Below are 19,513 nucleotides of genomic sequence, written 5' to 3' on the forward strand. Positions count from 1 at the left end.
AATATATTTTACAGGGCGCGCATGAGTGCCGTTTTTTTTCTTTCAGAAATATATGTTAGAGGGCGCACATGAGTGTCGTTTTCTTTATTTCCCAAATATATTTTACAGGGCGCGCATGAGTGCCGTTTTCTTTCTTTCTCAAATATATTTTACAGGGCGCACATGAGTGAAATATATTTTACAGGGCGCGCATGAGTGTTGTTTTCTTACTTTCTCAAATATATGTTACAGGGCGCGCATTAGTGCCGTTTTTTTTCTTTCTCAAATATATTTTACAGTTCGCGCATGGGTGCCGTTTTCTTTCTTTCTCAAATATTTTACAGGGCGCGCATGAGTGTTGTTTTTTACTTTCTCAAATATATTTTACAGGGCGCGCATGAGTGTTGTTTTTCTTTCTTTCTCAAATTTATGTTAGAGGGCGCGCATGACTGTCTTTTTCTTCCTTTCTCAAATAGATTTTACAGGGCGCGCATGAGTGAACACGAGTGCCGTTTTTTTTCTTTTTTCAAATATATTTAAGAGGTTGCTTGAGGGTTCCCTTTTCTTTTATTTTATTTCCAGGAATTTATATAGAAATTATTGTAACTAGAAAACTTTAAAAGTTATCAACATTCACAGCTTTCATATATTTAAAAAAAAGCGTATGATACTGTTAGTAGAAAATTATTATTTACTAAATTGGATTATTTAGGAATTAGTACACATTTTCCATGTACATTGAAAGCTATATATTCACATGTAGAATAATGTATTAAACTTAATTGCAATATGACAAATTGGTTTAGCGTTAGGTACCCTTGTTAAAACCTGCAATAATATGCAACGTAGAAGATTTTTTATTATTTGTATATATAGCTGATGATGTATTTAAAATCGTAGATATATGTAGTTTTAAAATTGTGTAAAATATAATATATAATTAATCCTTTAATATTAGTCTCTCATAATTCTTGATAGAATGGCACTTGTATATGTTTCTGTAGTATTTAAGCTAAGGATATTTTACTGTTAGTTTTAATATATAATATGTTTTATAAATGTTATCCAATATTTCATGTTACATGTATACGCAATGTTTTATATGTATATTGAACTGTATAATTTTGAACTGTATAATGTTATACAAGTGGTTAGACCTTTAATAAAATATTGAATCTAGAAAGAAGAGGGACTTTCCGGAGTAATTAAGGGTCGCTATGATATTTTTTTTTTTTTTTTTTATTTTTTTTTTATATAAGTCAGGTATCTGTGGGCCATATACTGTTCATTAATTAGCAATGGTCACACCATAATTACTTAGATATAAGGAAGTAATTATCAATTTGTATCTATTTTTTTTTTACTCAAACTGATTGTTTTAATATTGAAATTTGGGAGACATATCTGATATATACCGTGAGAGATTGACCAATTCAACAGATAATTAAAGAGATTTTACGCTGCTGAAAATGGAATCTGATGAAATATAATTTCAGTCGGTTGATTTAAAGAATTGTAATGAAATTAATTTTTAATTCTTCTGAATTGTGTGCATGTTATGTGCGTTATGAGAATGGCAGTTAGATCCTTCAGTCGGCACGACAGGGTCTACTCGGTTGGTCATCGGCTTTATCGTGAGGTATTTCACTTTACTATTTCTTGGAATCAAATTTAGGAGTATAGATCTGAGGCGATATGAGTTTTTAAACGGAAGAGAAGACCGAAAAAGAAATTGAATAAGTTATAACTTTAGATCACTTTAGTTGAGGAAAAAATATGGCGCGAAATATTACCTCCTCATGACGATTATTCAAGTCACGTGATCAATTCAATATGGCAGCGACCAGGCGGCTTCAGAAGGTAAACAATCCAAAAAACGCTGTAGTAATTCCTATATAAAAGTATATTAGTCAATAAAGAGATATAACAAAACAAAGACACATGGGTCATTCCATTTCGTTGAAACCCTGCCATGTTCTACTTACATTTATTCATAAAAACGAATTTACGAACTTGTGTCTGACTAACCCAGCAACAACAAAAATAAATTCCAGAAACGACAATCGATATATGTTTTTTGTACATTCGATAGAAGCATCTTATCTGAAAATTATTCTTTTATATACAGTATTAATCCCATACAGTATATTGCTGTGTTTTTATTGTTTACTCAAATGGGAATAAGAATATTCCAGAAAATATTGTTCCTGGTTTTCCTTTTTTTTTAATGAAATTATGTATTAACTTCATGTAAAACGTACAGAAAAGAAGCAAACTTGAATGGTAGAGAAATTAATCATAATATAGAGGAGACGTTTTAAAGTCAAGCTTATTTTGAAGAAAGTTTTTGTTAAAGATATATTGCACATTGTTGTGTAATAGACCTTATCATATACAAGAATCTGTGACGCTTGAACCAAGAATTTGTGACTGACTTATGAACTTTGGATGCGATTCAAAGATCACACTCCTTTGATGGCTTAAGACATCTTCTAAAGTGACATCTAAATTTGAAGGAAATCTTGAATTTCCAGTACAAGTAATGGCAGATAATTAAGGAATGACTGTAACATTTTTTCTGTCTACGCGCGTTATTCAGTGTGCACCAAATTTTTTATGTTATTTCTTCATAGACAAAAAAATATTACAGTCATTTCTTATAATTTAATCTCAAATTCAATGTTAAACAGTAGAAAACCATGAAAAAGCATTGATGACGTCACGGTCACATGACTAAATTATTTCGATGGGCTCATAACAAAAAAACGTCAGCCAATCAAAAGATGAGTTATATCCAAAATTAAATTATAAAGTCTTGTGACAAACTGTTTTAGGGTTTGTCTGACTGAAAGAGAAAATTGTACTTTTCTACTATGTATTAAAACAAAAATCTTAAAAGTTCTTGCTAACCGAATGATTTTTGTTTAACATTTTGTCGGTTAGAAATAAAGAGCTTGGGGTACAGTGGACAAATAGGGTACAACCCACTTTAATGAATCTTGGTCTGTTTGCCCAAAAATATGTTTGCGTTCATTGTCCTACTTGTACTACCACAACCTACACATTTGCACACATTTAATGTTTGGAACAACTATTCTAAAAGAGGGGTCCACTTTTTTCATGTAATTTATAATATTATAATATATGTTTGGAACAACTATTCTAAAAGAGGGGTCCACTTTTTTCATGTAATTTATAATATTATAATATAATTCAGAAGACAATAAGTCAAGAAATATTACAACATATTTGGACATGTTTTGACCATATAATACCTGATAGATGTACATGTATAGTTTTTTCGGAAAAATTGCATGTCATTGACCGTCTGCAGTTAAAGTTTTTAAAACATTTATTAGCTTCATTTATTAGCTTCATAAGCCATCCTGGATTATTACCAAACTTAAACAAAAGTTTCTTACAATCAAAAGATACATTGCATTGAAGTATCAAATTTTTTCCCCATTTTTGTTGAGCCTGGGACTAACAGCAAAATGAGGGAAGACATTGGGTTCCACAGAACCCTTTCACATTTTTCCCTAGTATATAAAGAAATGGTATGCTCATGGTATTTGGAAGTTAGTTAAAACAAATTTTCACATAGAATGCATGTAAAAAAATTTGTATAAAGAATAAGATTAAACTTTTGACTTTTTCTTTTGCAGGAATTGGGAGATTTAAGAAAGGCTGATTTAAAAACGTTTAGAAATATTATTGTAGATGAATCGAATATACTGAAATGGGAAGGATTAATAGTTCCAGTAAGTATCAGCAATATTAACATGATTTAACATTTTACTTCACATACACATTGTGCCAATTGATTACAAAAATAAACTCAAGTGTCAATGTAATTCAAACACTTATCCTGACAAAAAATTATCAAAATTGCCATGATGTCTGCAGTATTAAATATTAGATAGTGAAGACGTAATTTTGTTTACATTTTCATGTATTTACAATAGATTAGCTTAAGTAGAGATTCAACTTAAACAAAACTCAAGACCAGTCATTGCCAGTGGTCATTTTTCTATAGATATAGGAAGATGTGGTGTGAGTGCCAATGAGACAACTTTCCATTCAAATAACAAATATATTTGCAAACCATAAAACCTATTGTTTCAAGTATTTTACAGCAAAATTTGAAAAGTATCTAATGATTTTTTGAATGACAAGATAATATGAAATGCTGCAGTATTTTGTAAAAAAATATTATTACTCCTGCTCATATTCCCACAGGGCCACTTGGCTACCAGTTTAACCATAAGAAATCAGATTAACCAGTCTTCTCCCTACAAGTTTCATATACAGCAAATTATGAAATACATTTGTACCATCTGTATGTAAAATGTAGCTTGTGTCTAGAAATTATAGCATCACACCTCATACACTCAGTGATATTGTTTGCCTTAAATTACCCGAGAATGAAGTTTTTTCCCTCTGGAGAAGAATCACAATTTGAAAAAAAATGGCTTAAATTATTCTCAAAATAAATAAATTTTTCATGCCCCAAATGACATTAAATGCAGATTTGAGGGTCTATTTACAGGCGCGTAATACATAGCTCTCTATAGGCCAACACACAGATGCGTGCACATCGATTTGGTATGCACAAAAAAAGACAAAATAAAAATTCATAAATTGAATGTTAGAGGAAACACCTATGTTGTCACTTTTTCTATTGATGAAATATCATTAAATAACGACATTTGATTTCAAAATAAAAGTTTTATTGGAGATTATGACAAAATCGGACAGTAACTTGTATCTTTCTCAAGATTTGAATTTGTAATAGCTCTAAATGCTTTGGTTTTTGAGTTATAAACCAAACACTGCATTTTACCCCATATGTTCTATTTTTAGCCATGGGGGCCATCTTGGTTGGTTGGCCGAGTCACTGGACACACTTTAAATTAGATACCCCAATTATGATTGTGGCCAAGTTTGTTTTAATTTGGCCCAGTAGTTTCAGAAGGGAAGATTTTTCTAAAAGATAACTAAGATTTACAAAAATGGTTAAAAATTGACTATAAAGGGCAATTACTCCTAAAGGGGTCAATTGATCATTTTGGTCATGTTGACTTATTTGTAAATCTTACTTTGTTGAACATTATTGCTGCTTACAGTTTATCTCTATTATAATAATATTCAAGATATTAACAAAAAACAGCAAAATTTCCTTAAAATTACCAATTCAGGGGCAGCAACCTAACAACAGGTTGTCCCGATTCATCTGAAACTTTCCGGACAGATAGATCTACAAATACATGTAGTTCTAAAAGAATTTAATCAGGAATAATGGACATGTGTTTTATTGTTATCATCATTGTCCTTCCCCCTCCCTACATGTATAATAAATCTGATGTTTGGAAATTACAAATAACATGTAGATAAGATTCATTAGGTTACAATAATGAAAAAAAGAACTATCCAGAAGATACCCAAATTTATTTTTAGATACAATGGCCATTTTGTTTGATTGTACATTGTATATTAACAATGTTTTGTTTTGTAATATTTCAGGATCAGGTTCCCTTCAATAAAGGGGCGTTTAAAGTAGAGATTAACTTCCCTGCAGAGTATCCATTTAAACCACCAAAAGTTACGTTCAAAACAAAAATATACCACCCTAATATTGACGAGAAGGGTCAGGTGTGTCTACCTATCATTAGTCCAGAGCACTGGAAACCAGCTACAAAAACAGATCAAGGTAATGTGTACATAGATAGATACAATATAGAAGTTAGGCAAGCAACAATTAGTCTGTCATTCAAATTAACAAGCATTTGAATAGATTGTTATAAATTGATAGTAATTATAATGGTGTCATCCTGGTTTGCCCACTTTTAATTACATGTATATGTAAACATAGAGGGAATTGTTGTTTTAACAATTATAGTTTATTTCTGAATTATAGTCATATTTTTTACCTTTTATTTTACCTGTACATTTTTAAAAGAATATTATATTCTGCTATTAAATCAAGGAAAATGTGCAAAACTTTTCTATATTCTATATTACTTTGACAGGAAAATGTATTTTAATTTATTAAAATAAAGGAAAAATGTGCACTAAAAACGAATTATTATTCCAATCTATTAACAAAAAGTTTTAACTATTGGTACATTCTGAGAAAAAAAGTAAAAAGTAAAAGAATGAAACTAAAGATATATTAGAATAAATCTCATTTGAATATCTTTGACTTTATTTAACTTTTTTTTATTAATTTTTAATAAAATACGCTGTTGTGATAATTTAATATAAAAAAATATCCAATTAATTCTATAACAACTAGAATATAAATGCAACTGTTCAGTATCAAAGCTATAAATATGACACAATTTGAACAGTAATCTCCTTCCAAGGTAGCATTTTCTTTAAAAAAAAAACCAAGAAAATATCTTTCAATTAATAATCATGATTACTAACAATGCCAGTTAGAACTTCAACAAGAAAGAGTTTTTACTGACTATGAGACAGCAACCTACAACGCAGCACGAACAGTGTGGACCCCTACAAGACTCATCAACGTGGTAGATTACTCTGACACAGCATCCCATCTTCTCCATTTGAATTGAACAATGAGGTCAATGAAGTGAAATATTGTTAATTATTATTCTATATAATGTGACTTTTGATGTACTTAGTATATATAACAGATTGTATTTCTCCTCATTTTACATATTTCCTTATACAATGCGTTTATAAAATTGATAAAGTTATTAAACTATGTTTGCAATAAAAGCGATCTTGTATTAATGTATTCATATCTTGAAAATTATTCAGAAACTAATGAACTATAAAGACACTTTTGTTACTGAATATCATTGTTTTCGTTATTTGTTGTGTACATCTATGCATATTGAATGAATTGAATGAATTAATATTAAATTATTGAGAAAAATATTTGATTTTTTAAATAATTTTTTAATACAAAAAAAACCAACATGAATATATAGAAAACACTTAAAATCTATATACTTAAGTTGGAACAGACTATACAATTGTATGCTCATTAACCCTTTTGTCTTTTTTGTTTTCTTTACTAATAGATAATTGGTAGAATTAAAAGTGGGCAAACCAGGAGTAAACCATTATAATATATTAATGAAAAATCTAAAAAAGCAGAAAAAATAGATAGTCCGTTTGCTTGTTTTTTGAGATAAAAGCCATCGAAAATGTTGTAGGATATAATTCTCTCTAGACTTTTCCATATATTTAACATCTTAAACATTAGCACTTTTTTTCTTTCAAAAAATGTGAAAAAAATAAGGGTTTTATAGAATTTTTAAAAATGGATTTTTCAACTTTATGTAATAAAACCATGAATAGTAAAGATGGGGTTAGTTTGGATTTTTTTTTTACGGCACTACATAAACAAAACCAGAGGATTCTGAATATTTGGCAAAAATATTAAAACTAGAGGAAAGACATCTTTAACCGTGGGTTGAAACTGTGAGTGGGTCAATCTATTTTAAGACTTTTAAATTTTTGTTGGCTGCATGGGGTATTTAAGAGTTAAAGCAAATAGTGAGCTGTTTGAGTCTGAATAACTCGTCTTGGTAGGATGACATGTCTTCCTGTGGAATGTTACTTTGTAAACTAGCACGCAAAATATCAAACTCATCAGGGGTGTCATTAAGATATGCATATCCTTGCATTGAACTTACTGCTGGAATTTAGGCAGCTTATCACATCATTATCAATAAAAGACTATTTTGATATATTTTCTGAATTGTTTTCAGTAATTATCATGCTAAATGTTATGAATAGCCATAAATGGTAAATGGTAAAAGTCATCTTTGTTGCTAGACATATGTTACAGATTACTTTCATATTTCCATTGTGGGATTTGGATATTATCTTGTTAATACATGTAATTATATAGATATAGGAAGATGTGGTGTGAGTGCCAATGAGACAACTCTCCATCCAAATAACAATTTAAAAGTAAACCATTATAGGTTAAAGTACGGCCTTCAACACGGAGCCTTGGCTCACACCGAACAACAAGCTATAAAGGGCCCCAAAATTACTAGTGTAAAACCATTCAAACGGGAAAACCAACGGTCTAATCTATATAAACAAAACGAGAAACAAGTATATATTACATAAACAAACGACAACTACTGTACATCAGATTCCTGACTTAGGACAGGTGCAAACATTTGCAGCGGGATTAAATGTTTTAATGGATCCAAACCTTCTCCCTTTTTCTGAAACAATAGCATAACATCACAACATAGAAAAACACACGATAAATGGCAGACTTTACTCAATCAAAAATCGTATGATTACACAATGAACGAATAAATTTGATCTGCGATATCTGAATACAAATGCACAGTTAATTAAATATTAGAGACAAACATTCATGACCAAAAAGCTAACAAACAAATTCAAACAAAGCCATGGCAGGACATCACTGAGAAATATTTAACAATCAATATTCACTTTAGAAAAAAAAACGGTTTTAAAAAAATAATTTTAATCTTGAAGTTTATACAAATGTAGTGAAAAATTGAAGATATTACAAATAATCAAAGCTAGTGTACAGACAAGATCCATATAAATAAAAAATAACAAAAAAGTATTATAAACAGTATCAACAGGTCGAATTAACAAGAAAATACGATTTGAAAGTACTCGCAGTTACTGACAGCTAGTTAAAAGCCAAAACCAATTAATAATAAAAAATCATGCATCAGAGACTAAAATCAACTAAAACACATCCCAGGGATTTAGTATTTTAATGTCATTAATTATGTATATTTACATGTAGAAACTTTGACAGCTTAATTGTAAAAATATATTTCAGGGAGATGGTTAATCTCCAACAAATATGATTTACTTCACCACTTGTTCATAATGTTCTTTTCTATTTTCAGTAATACAATCACTAATAGCCTTAGTTCAGGAGCCTGAACCTGGCCACCCACTCAGACCGGACTTAGCTGAAGAATTTACTAGGGATAAGAAGAAATTTTTTAAAAATGCAGATGAATACACAAAAAAGCACAGCGAAAAAAGACCAACAGATTAAATGTGATAAATACATATATTGACAAGGCAGTGATTAATTAATTCCTTGGTTTTTAGTGCTTTCAACTTAATTTATGTTCTAGGAGAAACATTTCTTATAGTATTGGAAACAGTTTTCAGTTGAAGCAATATTTTCAAAATAAAGGGACTGAGATTTAAAAGCTTAAGACTTACACATATCTAATGACTTTTTAATTTTCAGCACAATATTAATGTACAAAGGGACATGTACATTGTAATATATTGTTATTAATGATTTATAAAATTATATAGGTTTGATTTATCTCCTAATACAAAGGGGAACAATTCAGTTCACCTTTGATATGAAGGAGTATAATTAAGTTCTCCTATGATTCAAAGGGGAATAATTCAGTTTATTTCAATGCAAAATTACATGCAACATTTGTAAAGAATGAAATAATAGATTTTGGCAAAATAAATGAGTTTTTCTCTGAAAAAGCTGCAATAGAAAATGAAAATGTATGTATACACACAAAGTTTCATGTAAGCAACTATATAAGTGGTCTTAATTGGTCTCACAAGATACAAGGTCAAGGGGAAACAATTCAGGTCTGTTCAATTGCAAAAACATTTAAATTTTGCAAAGAATGCCATAATAAATTTTGGCAAAAGATAGTAGTGGTCTCTTAAAAATGAAAAGAAAATGATTTATTGTGAATTTTATTGGAAAATAATGAAATCTAGGAATTAATTGTCAAACTGTGGCAGTCTTTGTGTGATTATTTCATAGCATTGTGATATTTACCAATTGTGTTAGTGAATTATCAGCAAGATTATTTAATTTGAATTTGATTGAAGATGTATTTTTAAATTAAGAAAATGGATGCTTCTGAATTGTTAGTTTAATGTACCTTTTGATAGAATAAAAAGAACTGTATGGATTAAGCCAATTTTAGGTCAAAAAGTTCTTCAGGCATCCAAATAAATCATTCTTGGAGTTTGAATTTTTCCATAGTGAAGGCGCCCCTGATGAAGGTTGATCCAGAAGAGGTCTTTACGACACCAAATTTATAATGTATCATTTTAATTTTGCAATGTATCACTTTGCTATGGTATTAATCCACATTGACTGCACCATAGCCTATTGTCGTTTGTCTTTCTAATTGGCAATGTTTTACATTTATATACATATGAAGATGTCTTAGTAATTGACTTGATTTATTGGTATAAAAGAACATTTTTTTGTTTTGTTTGTTTTTATCTTTTTTGTCAGGAATTTTTCTGATTTATGTTTTTTTTCCTAAGGAAAAGACCAGCAGTTAATAACACCTGTTTTGTGACATATTTACTTTCCGTATAACGGGCTAGAGAAATTATTCGAAGCTATGTCCATTTATGTCTAAAATATTGAGATTTTTTTTTAGAAGTAAAATTTACATGAAGTTAATGTGTAATGATAAAGCCCAAGTTTCGTATACTGTACTCCATTAAGAGGTCTAACAAACAATTTTGTGTATTATAAAGAAAGGAAATTATAGATTTCAACAAAAACAGTGAATATATATAAGCTTTTCTGGAAAATTGTTAATTGATCATATCTATGCTATTGCTTGTAAAGCTGGTTTAATTTGTTTGGTGTCAACAGTTATCTAATCTGCTTGGTCCAAACTTGCATCAAATCTTTAGACCTTATTGAGGTGAGCTTGCTTTGATAATTCTCCGCATCCATTTCATTAAATGACAAATAAGTACAGTAGAAGTATGTTGCTTTAGTAGTTTACAAAGGTTCAGTTACAACTGCATGTTAGTAAAATAAATTATGCTCTTCAGAGAGAGAGAAATAACCCATTGGTCAGAGATTTACAGTGGCATTATCTTTAGATCGGTTGTACTGTTTCCCACACAGATTATAAGCCTGCAGGGTTTTTGAAGGATCTATCATGCTAGTTAATTTTGGAGTAGGACAAGAGGCCCAGTTTTCTAGGGAATAGTAATATGCCTGTGAAATGTCCTGCAATTTTTTTTATATTAGATTGATCAACATTAGAAATGTTTAATATTGAATTGATCATCGACATTTCATTAAATAGAATGAGAATAAAAGATCTATGAACCTCTACATCAACATCGAGAATTTAATATTGGACCATATATGCATCATATTTATAATTTGTCTTTCTATATATACCTGGTATGGGTTTTGTTCATCACAATTCTGTAAAGTGGGAACTTTTTAGGATTTGAAAAAGGCAAATGATTTCCACAAGACATCAAAGTATAAACCTGTATGATGATTCTGTTGTCTTTATAATGTAAAATAATTTTGTTAAAGAAAATGGAACACTTTAATCTGGTTCTTTCCAAATGCAAGAGGAACATTTTAGATCTAGATATAGCTATTACATATAAAATATTTTTTGTTGTTGAAGTTGGTATTTGTAAAAATTTATTTTTCTCTGTTGTAAAATTTGATTAAGAAGTTATATGACATCTGAAATGTGCAAAGATGAGTCAAAAGAGAATATAAAAATAAACTTTTGACAATAAAATTGATTTTTTTACTGTACAAATATTTTGATATTTATCATTACAAAGTTCTCACTTTACAGTTTACATGTTTTTCATCTAATTAGTTGTCTAGGATAACTATAGTATCTTGATTTCAATCTGTCAATGTATCCACTTCTGTATTGTGGGTTATTTTCATTCAGATTCATGGTTTCTGATTCATTATTCAATTCTGATTTCCTGTTTACAAAAGTATGAATTACTAGGGATTTTCTTATCACAGGCATACATAAAGTAGTCGTATTTGGCACAACTTTTTGGAATTTTTATCCAAATGCTCTTCAACTTTGTAACTTTTTTGGCTGTATAACTATTTTGATCTGAACATCACTGATGGGTCTTATGTAGATGAAACATGCATCTGATGTATTAAATTATAAGCCTTTGATAACTATCATAACCTTGTTCATTTTTCATATTGGTTATTCTTATATTTAAAGATGAAATTTACAATAAGGGTTAATCTAATGATTTTAACACAATGGCAAAATAAACCCTGCTAAAAAAATATCTACCTAACAGTTAAAGAAAAGAGATGAAATGACTTGAAAAGATGTCCTATTGCAATATTGTTCCATGACCATTTTATCTATGATATTTAAGTTAGTTGTTTTGGTGTCACTGGCTTCATTTCTGAATTCAGTTCATTGTTGTATGTGATATTTGCCAACAAACATTGTTAACAAACATAAAAAAATCATGTGTCAATTTCATGTTTTTTGCTGTTATCATTTTGTTGGTTGAAATTGTGGAAAAAAGATACAGAAAACTTAAAAACATATTTACTTATATGAAAGTTACAAATAGCTTGATTAAGTTCCTTTAATTCCATATTGAAGATAGCCCTAGGAATAAGATGCTGTAGTAATCCTATGTCAAGTGTAAAAGAAGTGTGCTTCATTCTTAATATTAAAAACTGTTGTGTTAGTGTAACTTTTTCTGTATTTAATAAAGCCATTATTTTCATCTTTTATCATAATTATACTGAGGTAAATAATTAAAATGGGTATGTAGTAACCAACAGAAATTACAAAATAATTTATAAAGTGTAAATCTCCTTATCAAAAACTCTACCAATTAAACTTATAGGTAAAATATTTTGATATTTTCCAGTATGTTGAATAACATTACCTCAGCACTAATAAATATCTGAATTATTCAAGATGTCATATGTTTGACTTCATTAATTGATGTTTTCATTTCTTGGTCAGTGAAACATTTGATTTTATTTATTTCATTGATGAAAGAATAAAAATTTCCACTTTTCTTTGCATTATCTGTTTCTATGGTAACCACAGATTCATTTGTAAAGATGCACAATATGTAAATCTGATTGTATAATTTATAGTAAATGTTGTGACTTGATGCTTCCCTCATGGTTTGATTATGACAAAGTGATTATCCTAGAGTCGCTTCTTGTAAAAAAACAATATTCACAAGTATACACTATAAATTAATTAATTTCTGTACCTGTTATTTTTTATAGAATACCTATATGAACCATGACCAGTGAGGTCAAGTGAAGGTTGTATTACTTGGGAAGATTTGAAAAAAGGTCGTAACATGGGGTTAATTATTCATGTTTTTCAAAATTTAATTCTATTTACAAGGAAGATCTAAGATCATAGATAGTGCCTACAAATTCTTTGTCTTTATACAAAGCTAATGCAAATTACTTACGAAAACTAGTAGCTTCAAATTAAATGTGTTTAATTCTATTGTAACTATCTTATTTTGTGTTATTGACAGATGAATATTAGAATATTTGAGAGAAACACCAACTTATGTACTTTTATTTTATATCGGAAGTAAAGCAACTGAATATTAATTTGCACATTTTGACCTGATGGCCAGTTACCTCCCCTTTTGATTTGATGGCCAGTTAACTCCCCTTTTGATTTGATGGCCAGTTAACTCCCTTTGTGATTGTTATTTCCCTCCTACTTTCAGAAATTGTATATGCAATTAGGTCATTTTAAGTTAATGTTACCTTTTCTGTTTGATTTACTTTTTGTCTTTATAATGGTAGAGTGTGTATGGTGTATCTTTAATTTCCAACAAGAGTAAATAAAATATTTCACAACCTGTTTTTCTTTTGATCTTACACTTGTACGCTACCTTGTCTTAAGAGCTGCATGACCTATTAGCATCAAATCAGATGATCTTTTGATATTGCTTTGCTAATTTCGCTCTGTTTATCATTATAATTCTTTGCTGTATTTTGCACAACTTTATTGAATCTTGGGTCCTCATTTCTCTGAAACTTTGTACTTGTTTGGCTTTCTAACTATTTTGATATGATCGTGACTGATGAATCTTATGTAGACGAAACAGGTGTGAAGCGTATAAAGTTATAAGCCTGGTACCTTTGATAAATACGAACATAAACAGGTTGCACAGTGTATGAGGGCTAATGATAATTATTTGTCTGATACAAAATTTGTCTTATTGATGCGTCTGGCGTATTAAATTTTAAACCTGGTACCTATTGTAAGCTATTATTTGTGTGTTTCTATGTCCTATATGTTCTCCCATTTATTTTGTATTGTAGTCCGGTCCTGTAAAGTTGTAATTTTTGTCGAGCCTGCAACTTTTGTTGCAGAAAGCTCGACATAAGGATAGTGATCTTAAAGTTCAGTTTTACTTCTTAAAAGCTTTATATTTGAGAAGGTAGAAGACATGGATGCTGCATACTTTATATATAGATGCCTCATGTTACGAACTTTCTGTCAGTCACATGTCCAATGTCCTTGACCATATTTTCATGGTTAAGTGACACCTTGAAAAAAAAGTGAAGATTTTTTGTAATGTTAATTTCTCTCTTATTATAAGTAATTGGATAACTATATTTGGTATGTGCGTACCTTGCAAGGTCATGCGTGTCGGACAGTTTTAACTTGACCTCAACCTCATTTCATGGATCAGTGAACAAGGTTAAGTTTTGGTGGTCAAGTCTATATCTCAGATACTATAAGGAATAGGTCTAGTATATTTGGTGTATGGAAGGACTGTGAGGTGTACATGTCCAACTGGCAGGTGTCATCTGACCTTGACCTCATTTTCATGGTTCAGTGGTTATAGTTAATTTTTATACAACCGCAAAACTTGAAATTTTTTTCGTCGTATATTGCTATCACGTTGGCGTCGTCGTGGTCGTCGTTGTCCGAATACTTTTAGTTTTCACACTCTAACTTTAGTAATTTGAAATTTCATAAATAAAAAGAAAATTTTTCAAACATTTTTTTTAGAGGATTAATATTCAACAGCATATTGAATTGCTCACAGGCAAAACAAAAATTTTAAGTTCATTAGACCACATTCATTCTGTGTCAGAAACCTATGCTGTGTCAACTATTTAATCACAATCCAAATTTAGAGCTGAATCCAGCTTGAATGTTGTGTCCATACTTGCCCCAACCGTTCAGGGTTCAACCTCTGCGGTCGTATAAAGCTGCGCCCTGCGGAGCATCCGGTTTGTGGTTTGGTCTGTTTTTCTTATACTATATGCAATAGGTCTACTATATTTGTTGTATGGAATGATTGTAAGGTGTACATGTCTAGCTGACAGGTGTCACTTGACCTTGACTTCATTTTCATGGTTCAGTGGTCAAAGTTAAGTTTTTGAGTTTTGGTCTACTTTTCTAATACTTTATGCATTAGGTCAACTGTATTTGGTGTATGGAAATATTTTATGATCTTAATGTCTGTTATGCGGGTTTTATTTCACCTTGACTTCATTTTACAGTCCATTGCTAAGTGTTTGTGTTTTGTCGGTTTTTCTTTATTTTTTATCAAGTCAACTATATTTGTTGTATTGAAGAATTTTCAGCTATACATGTCTGCCTGGCATGGTTCATCTGACCTTGACCTCACTTGCATGTATCATTGATCAATATTTCGTTTTTGTCGAGCCTGCGACTTTTGTTGCAGCAAGCTCGACATAGGGATAGTGATCCGGTGGCGGCGGCAGTGTTAGCTCACTTTTTAAAAGCTTTAAATTTTAGAATGTTGAAGATCTGGGTGCTTCATACTTTGTATATAGATGCCTCATGTTACAAAGTTTCTGTCAGTCACATGTCCAATGTCCTTGACCTCATTTTCATGGTTCAGTGACCACTTGAAAAAAAAGTTAAGATTTTTTGTAATGTTGAATTCCCTCTTATTATAAGTAATAGGATTACTATATTTGGTATGTGCGTACTTTGCAAGGTCCTCATGCCCGTCAGACAGTTTTCACTTGACCTCGACCTCATTTCATGGCTCAGTGAACAAGTTTAAGTTTTGATGGTCAAGTCCATATCTCAGATACTATAAGCAATAGGGCTAGTATATTTGGTGTATGGAAGGACTGTGAGGTGTACATGTCCAACTGGCAGGTGTCATCTGACCTTGACCTCATTTTCATAGTTCAGTGGTTATATAGTTAAGTTTTTGAGTTTTGGTCTGTTTTTCTCATACTTTAAGCAATAGGTCTAATATATCACCCTGTATAACCCCGATACAGATGAAACCGGACGTTGACGCGTTCGAGTCGAGCACACCGTATAGCACTGAGTTCAGACAGTAAGGAATTCATACTTTTAAAGACAATCCAATATCTATTCTTCGTATATTTTGCGCCAATATATTCTTTGCCATAATACTCATGAGTTACTAAAAGGTTTTTCAAAAATGTGACATTTTTTTATACAAACATAAAAAAACGCACGACGATATCAATGATAAAACGTGCTTGGTATTTTTAAACATTCAAAACTTAATGTTTCTCGTACCTCATAGTTTTTAAAACATACATTTTTGAAAACTTCATAGTATAAATTGACAAACTTATAAAGATCGTTTGTTTATGTTGTATCTAGAAACAAAAAAAATACACGTTTTAAAATGTCTCTATTTTCATGTTGTGTACGCTTCGATGTCATTACACCTTTTTATACTGTACGCTTCGTTGACAACATATTGCGTTTGTCAATGAATTTTGCATGTATTAGATTATGCTTTGATATGATTATAACCAATATGCATGTTTGAAAATAATAATTTACCATCATAACATGCAGACAGCAACCCATAATGTCAGTTGTGTCGAAAAACACTTGGAGGAAATTTTTACATTAAAAAAATCCTCATGCATACAAAAGTGTAAATTGGTAGGAAAATACAATAACTCAACAGATGCAACTATGACAAAGCATACAGATACACACGTCCGATTTCTAATTTCATGGCATACTTAAAAGTGTTTACCATTCAACAGTCAATGTACGGTTAGGTGGTGGGTTGGGTGCTCGCTAACATGTTTAATCCCGCCATATTATGTATGTGCCTGTCCAAAGCCAGGAGCCTGTATTTCAGTGGTTGTATATATTTTTTTGTTCACACTTTTGTGCAAAAATTGAGCCGTTAGTTTTTCTCGTATGCACTGACTACATTTGTTATTTCGGTGTGCTTAATAGCGGTGTGGGCTTTTCATTGTTAAAGGCCGTACGGTGACCTATAGTTGTTCATTTTTGTTTCGTTTGGTCTCTTGCAAAGAGCTGTTTCAATACCGCATCTTCTATTTGATATAGAAAGTAATCAAATATAATCAATGAATAATAGGTTAAGCCTTTTGGCCTGAATCTCAGAGGCGGGTCCAAGGGGGTCATAGATTACCATAGAGTTACTTTAAGGCTCAAGAATAGGTGTATGCAAGGAACATGTAACTGATAGCCATCAATAGTAATACAGTTACTTCAATGTGAAGATAGAAAGATGAAGAGACAACACTCAATATTAACTGGTTTGCTTTCTTTAATTATGTTTTTGTGTTTGTTTAATTTTAATTTTATGGTATAAAGATTATGCTTAAATTCCTCGAACATTACAGTCTTTCTACTGTGGTGCAAAAATCTAAATGATTGGTCAGGTCATTATGGTTATTATAAACACCTTTAAAGTCTATACTCACCCATATGCATTTCATTCAAATTTTGATTTATTTCACAGAAGACCACAGGGACCATATTTATATTCCCCAGTTACCCTTGGCGTCATTGGTAAATTATGGGTAAGCAAAGCATCAATCACCAACCTAACCTTAGACATTTGCTGTGTTTCTTCTTTACTGTTGGTACTTAACAATATATGGACCCTTTTATTTGTTTATGACACGCGTACGTAATGGCTGATTGTTGTTTGCTTAACGATCACTTGCAAATATGCCATGCATGTTCAGGATAAGCACAAAGTAGCAACACATACATGTAAGTCCTGTGAGGAGACCCTCCGGAATTACGTCAGGATTGCCACTGGATAAAATGATGTATATTTTATAAGGACACAAATGGTGCCTTTCAACAGGCTATTTATAGACCTCTCTTGAAGTTTTTGCAGGGGTTCGTACTTTGTAGTTAGCGTGGTACTCTCTTTACACGAGACATTGGATTTTATATTCCCATTCAGACAGGACGTGACTGTGTACTGTTACATCCCACACAACTAAATAGGTGACCAACTTCAGTCAGTTTTTACTGCCGATCGGAAAAAGACCAAAGTGATCATAACTTATAGTATATCTCCCAGTCACCCTTCCCCAAATTCTTTCATAAATAAAAACAAACCAATTGGCCACAATATAGAAAGTTTTGCTCTACCTGTTAAATCAAAACATCACTTAACATTATTACAATTTATGCACACTTATGAGAACTCATAATACCGTACATCCTCTCGATACTGTTCATATTTGGCTTTGCACAAGTTCGTGCGTTTTATTACGTCTTTACCTATAAGCTTAGGATATACTGATTAAAACACTTTGGATACACGATTACTTCTTAGTTGTAATTCGATTTGAAATAACTATCAGTTACTACAATTACTCCTTTGTCGATATTTTATGTATATGTTTTTTGTGCCTTGTACCGACATTTTGAGTTTAGCCAATTGCAACTGAACTTTTTTATCATGTTGTGCTGTTACACCAGTGTTCTATGTTAAGGAGAGGGTTGGGGGCTCACATGTTTAAACCTGTCGCACTTTGTTTTGTCAGTCCAACGTCAGAATCCTGCAGTCAATGGTTATATAGATCTGTCATTTCATAAGTTATAAATTATTAACCGTTAGTTTAATCGGTTTTTTCATATTTTTTTTTCATATCGGGGCCTTTTTTAGGCGACTGTATGGTATAGGTTTTCCTCATTGTTAAATTTTGTACATTGGACTATATCTGTAATAGTTTATACGCCAACTTCATTTAAACTGTAATGAACAGTTGTCTCACTGGCCATCACACCACATCTACAAAGCTCCGCATGTAAAAAAAAGTAATAAAAAAATTAAAGCAGTTGGAATGCCATCTATGGCATTCGGCAAATTAAGTTCAACGAGCTCCTTCATGTATGTCTGCTTTCGTCTAAGCGAATTTGGACCAACATCGGCATTTGGAAGAGCCTCAAATTGTGAAAAGGAAGTCATTAAAGTTTTAATGACTGTACTATACTTTTCGAAACTTTCTTTCCTCTGGAATATATTTATTAACTGTTCATTTCATCTGGAAAAACATTGAAAGTCTCAAATTTCAATAGAAACATTCCATGCAGATGTACGCGAGTTACATATTTCAATTTTGGCTTTGTATGACAGATATTTTAAGTTCAACTACTTTGACTAAGTTAACAGAAAAACATTTACAATAAAATACAGAAAAAGGGTCGCCGACACCATCTCGAAAACCTTGACAAGAAAGTGTTTGTCACGGTTTTTGTCAACGAACTGTACAGTGATTATTTCAAAACGCACAACGAACGCGACACATTTGGTGGACCGAACAATACAGTCAGAGAAAATTTATTTTGTATGATACTGCGTTTATTCTAAGTTCTAGGGCACATTTGAAGGCACGTAGTAATTCAATGTATAGTTATTTAGTATTGCTTAAGGTATTACTACTCAAAGGTGTATGCACGAAAAGATATTCAGC

The 19,513-nt window shown here is 31.1% G+C and overlaps 1 protein-coding gene across 1 annotated transcript; it reads left to right on the forward strand.

The window, feature by feature from the left end:
• The first annotated feature begins 1,710 nt into the window (after positions 1 to 1,710).
• LOC134701953 (ubiquitin-conjugating enzyme E2 L3-like) lies at positions 1,711 to 12,521 on the forward strand. Its single transcript, XM_063563067.1, has 4 exons — positions 1,711 to 1,839; positions 3,645 to 3,740; positions 5,503 to 5,689; positions 8,868 to 12,521. Exons 1-4 carry the CDS (start codon positions 1,813 to 1,815, stop codon positions 9,020 to 9,022), a joined length of 465 nt encoding a protein of 154 aa, XP_063419137.1. The 5' UTR covers positions 1,711 to 1,812; the 3' UTR covers positions 9,023 to 12,521.
• The last annotated feature ends 6,992 nt before the right edge of the window (positions 12,522 to 19,513 follow it).

The sequence above is a fragment of the Mytilus trossulus genome, unplaced genomic scaffold, assembly GCF_036588685.1.
Source record: "Mytilus trossulus isolate FHL-02 unplaced genomic scaffold, PNRI_Mtr1.1.1.hap1 h1tg000373l__unscaffolded, whole genome shotgun sequence".
Lineage (NCBI taxonomy): Eukaryota > Metazoa > Mollusca > Bivalvia > Mytilida > Mytilidae > Mytilus > Mytilus trossulus.

Excerpts from the sequence above, each read along its gene's own strand:
- LOC134701953 (XM_063563067.1), top strand. The coding sequence starts at position 1,813 with ATGGCAGCGACCAGGCGGCTTCAGAAG. Across the intron at positions 1,840-3,644 it reads CGACCAGGCGGCTTCAGAAG|GAATTGGGAGATTTAAGAAA; the intron begins GTAAACAATCCA and ends TTTCTTTTGCAG. Across the intron at positions 5,690-8,867 it reads AGCTACAAAAACAGATCAAG|TAATACAATCACTAATAGCC; the intron begins GTAATGTGTACA and ends TTCTATTTTCAG.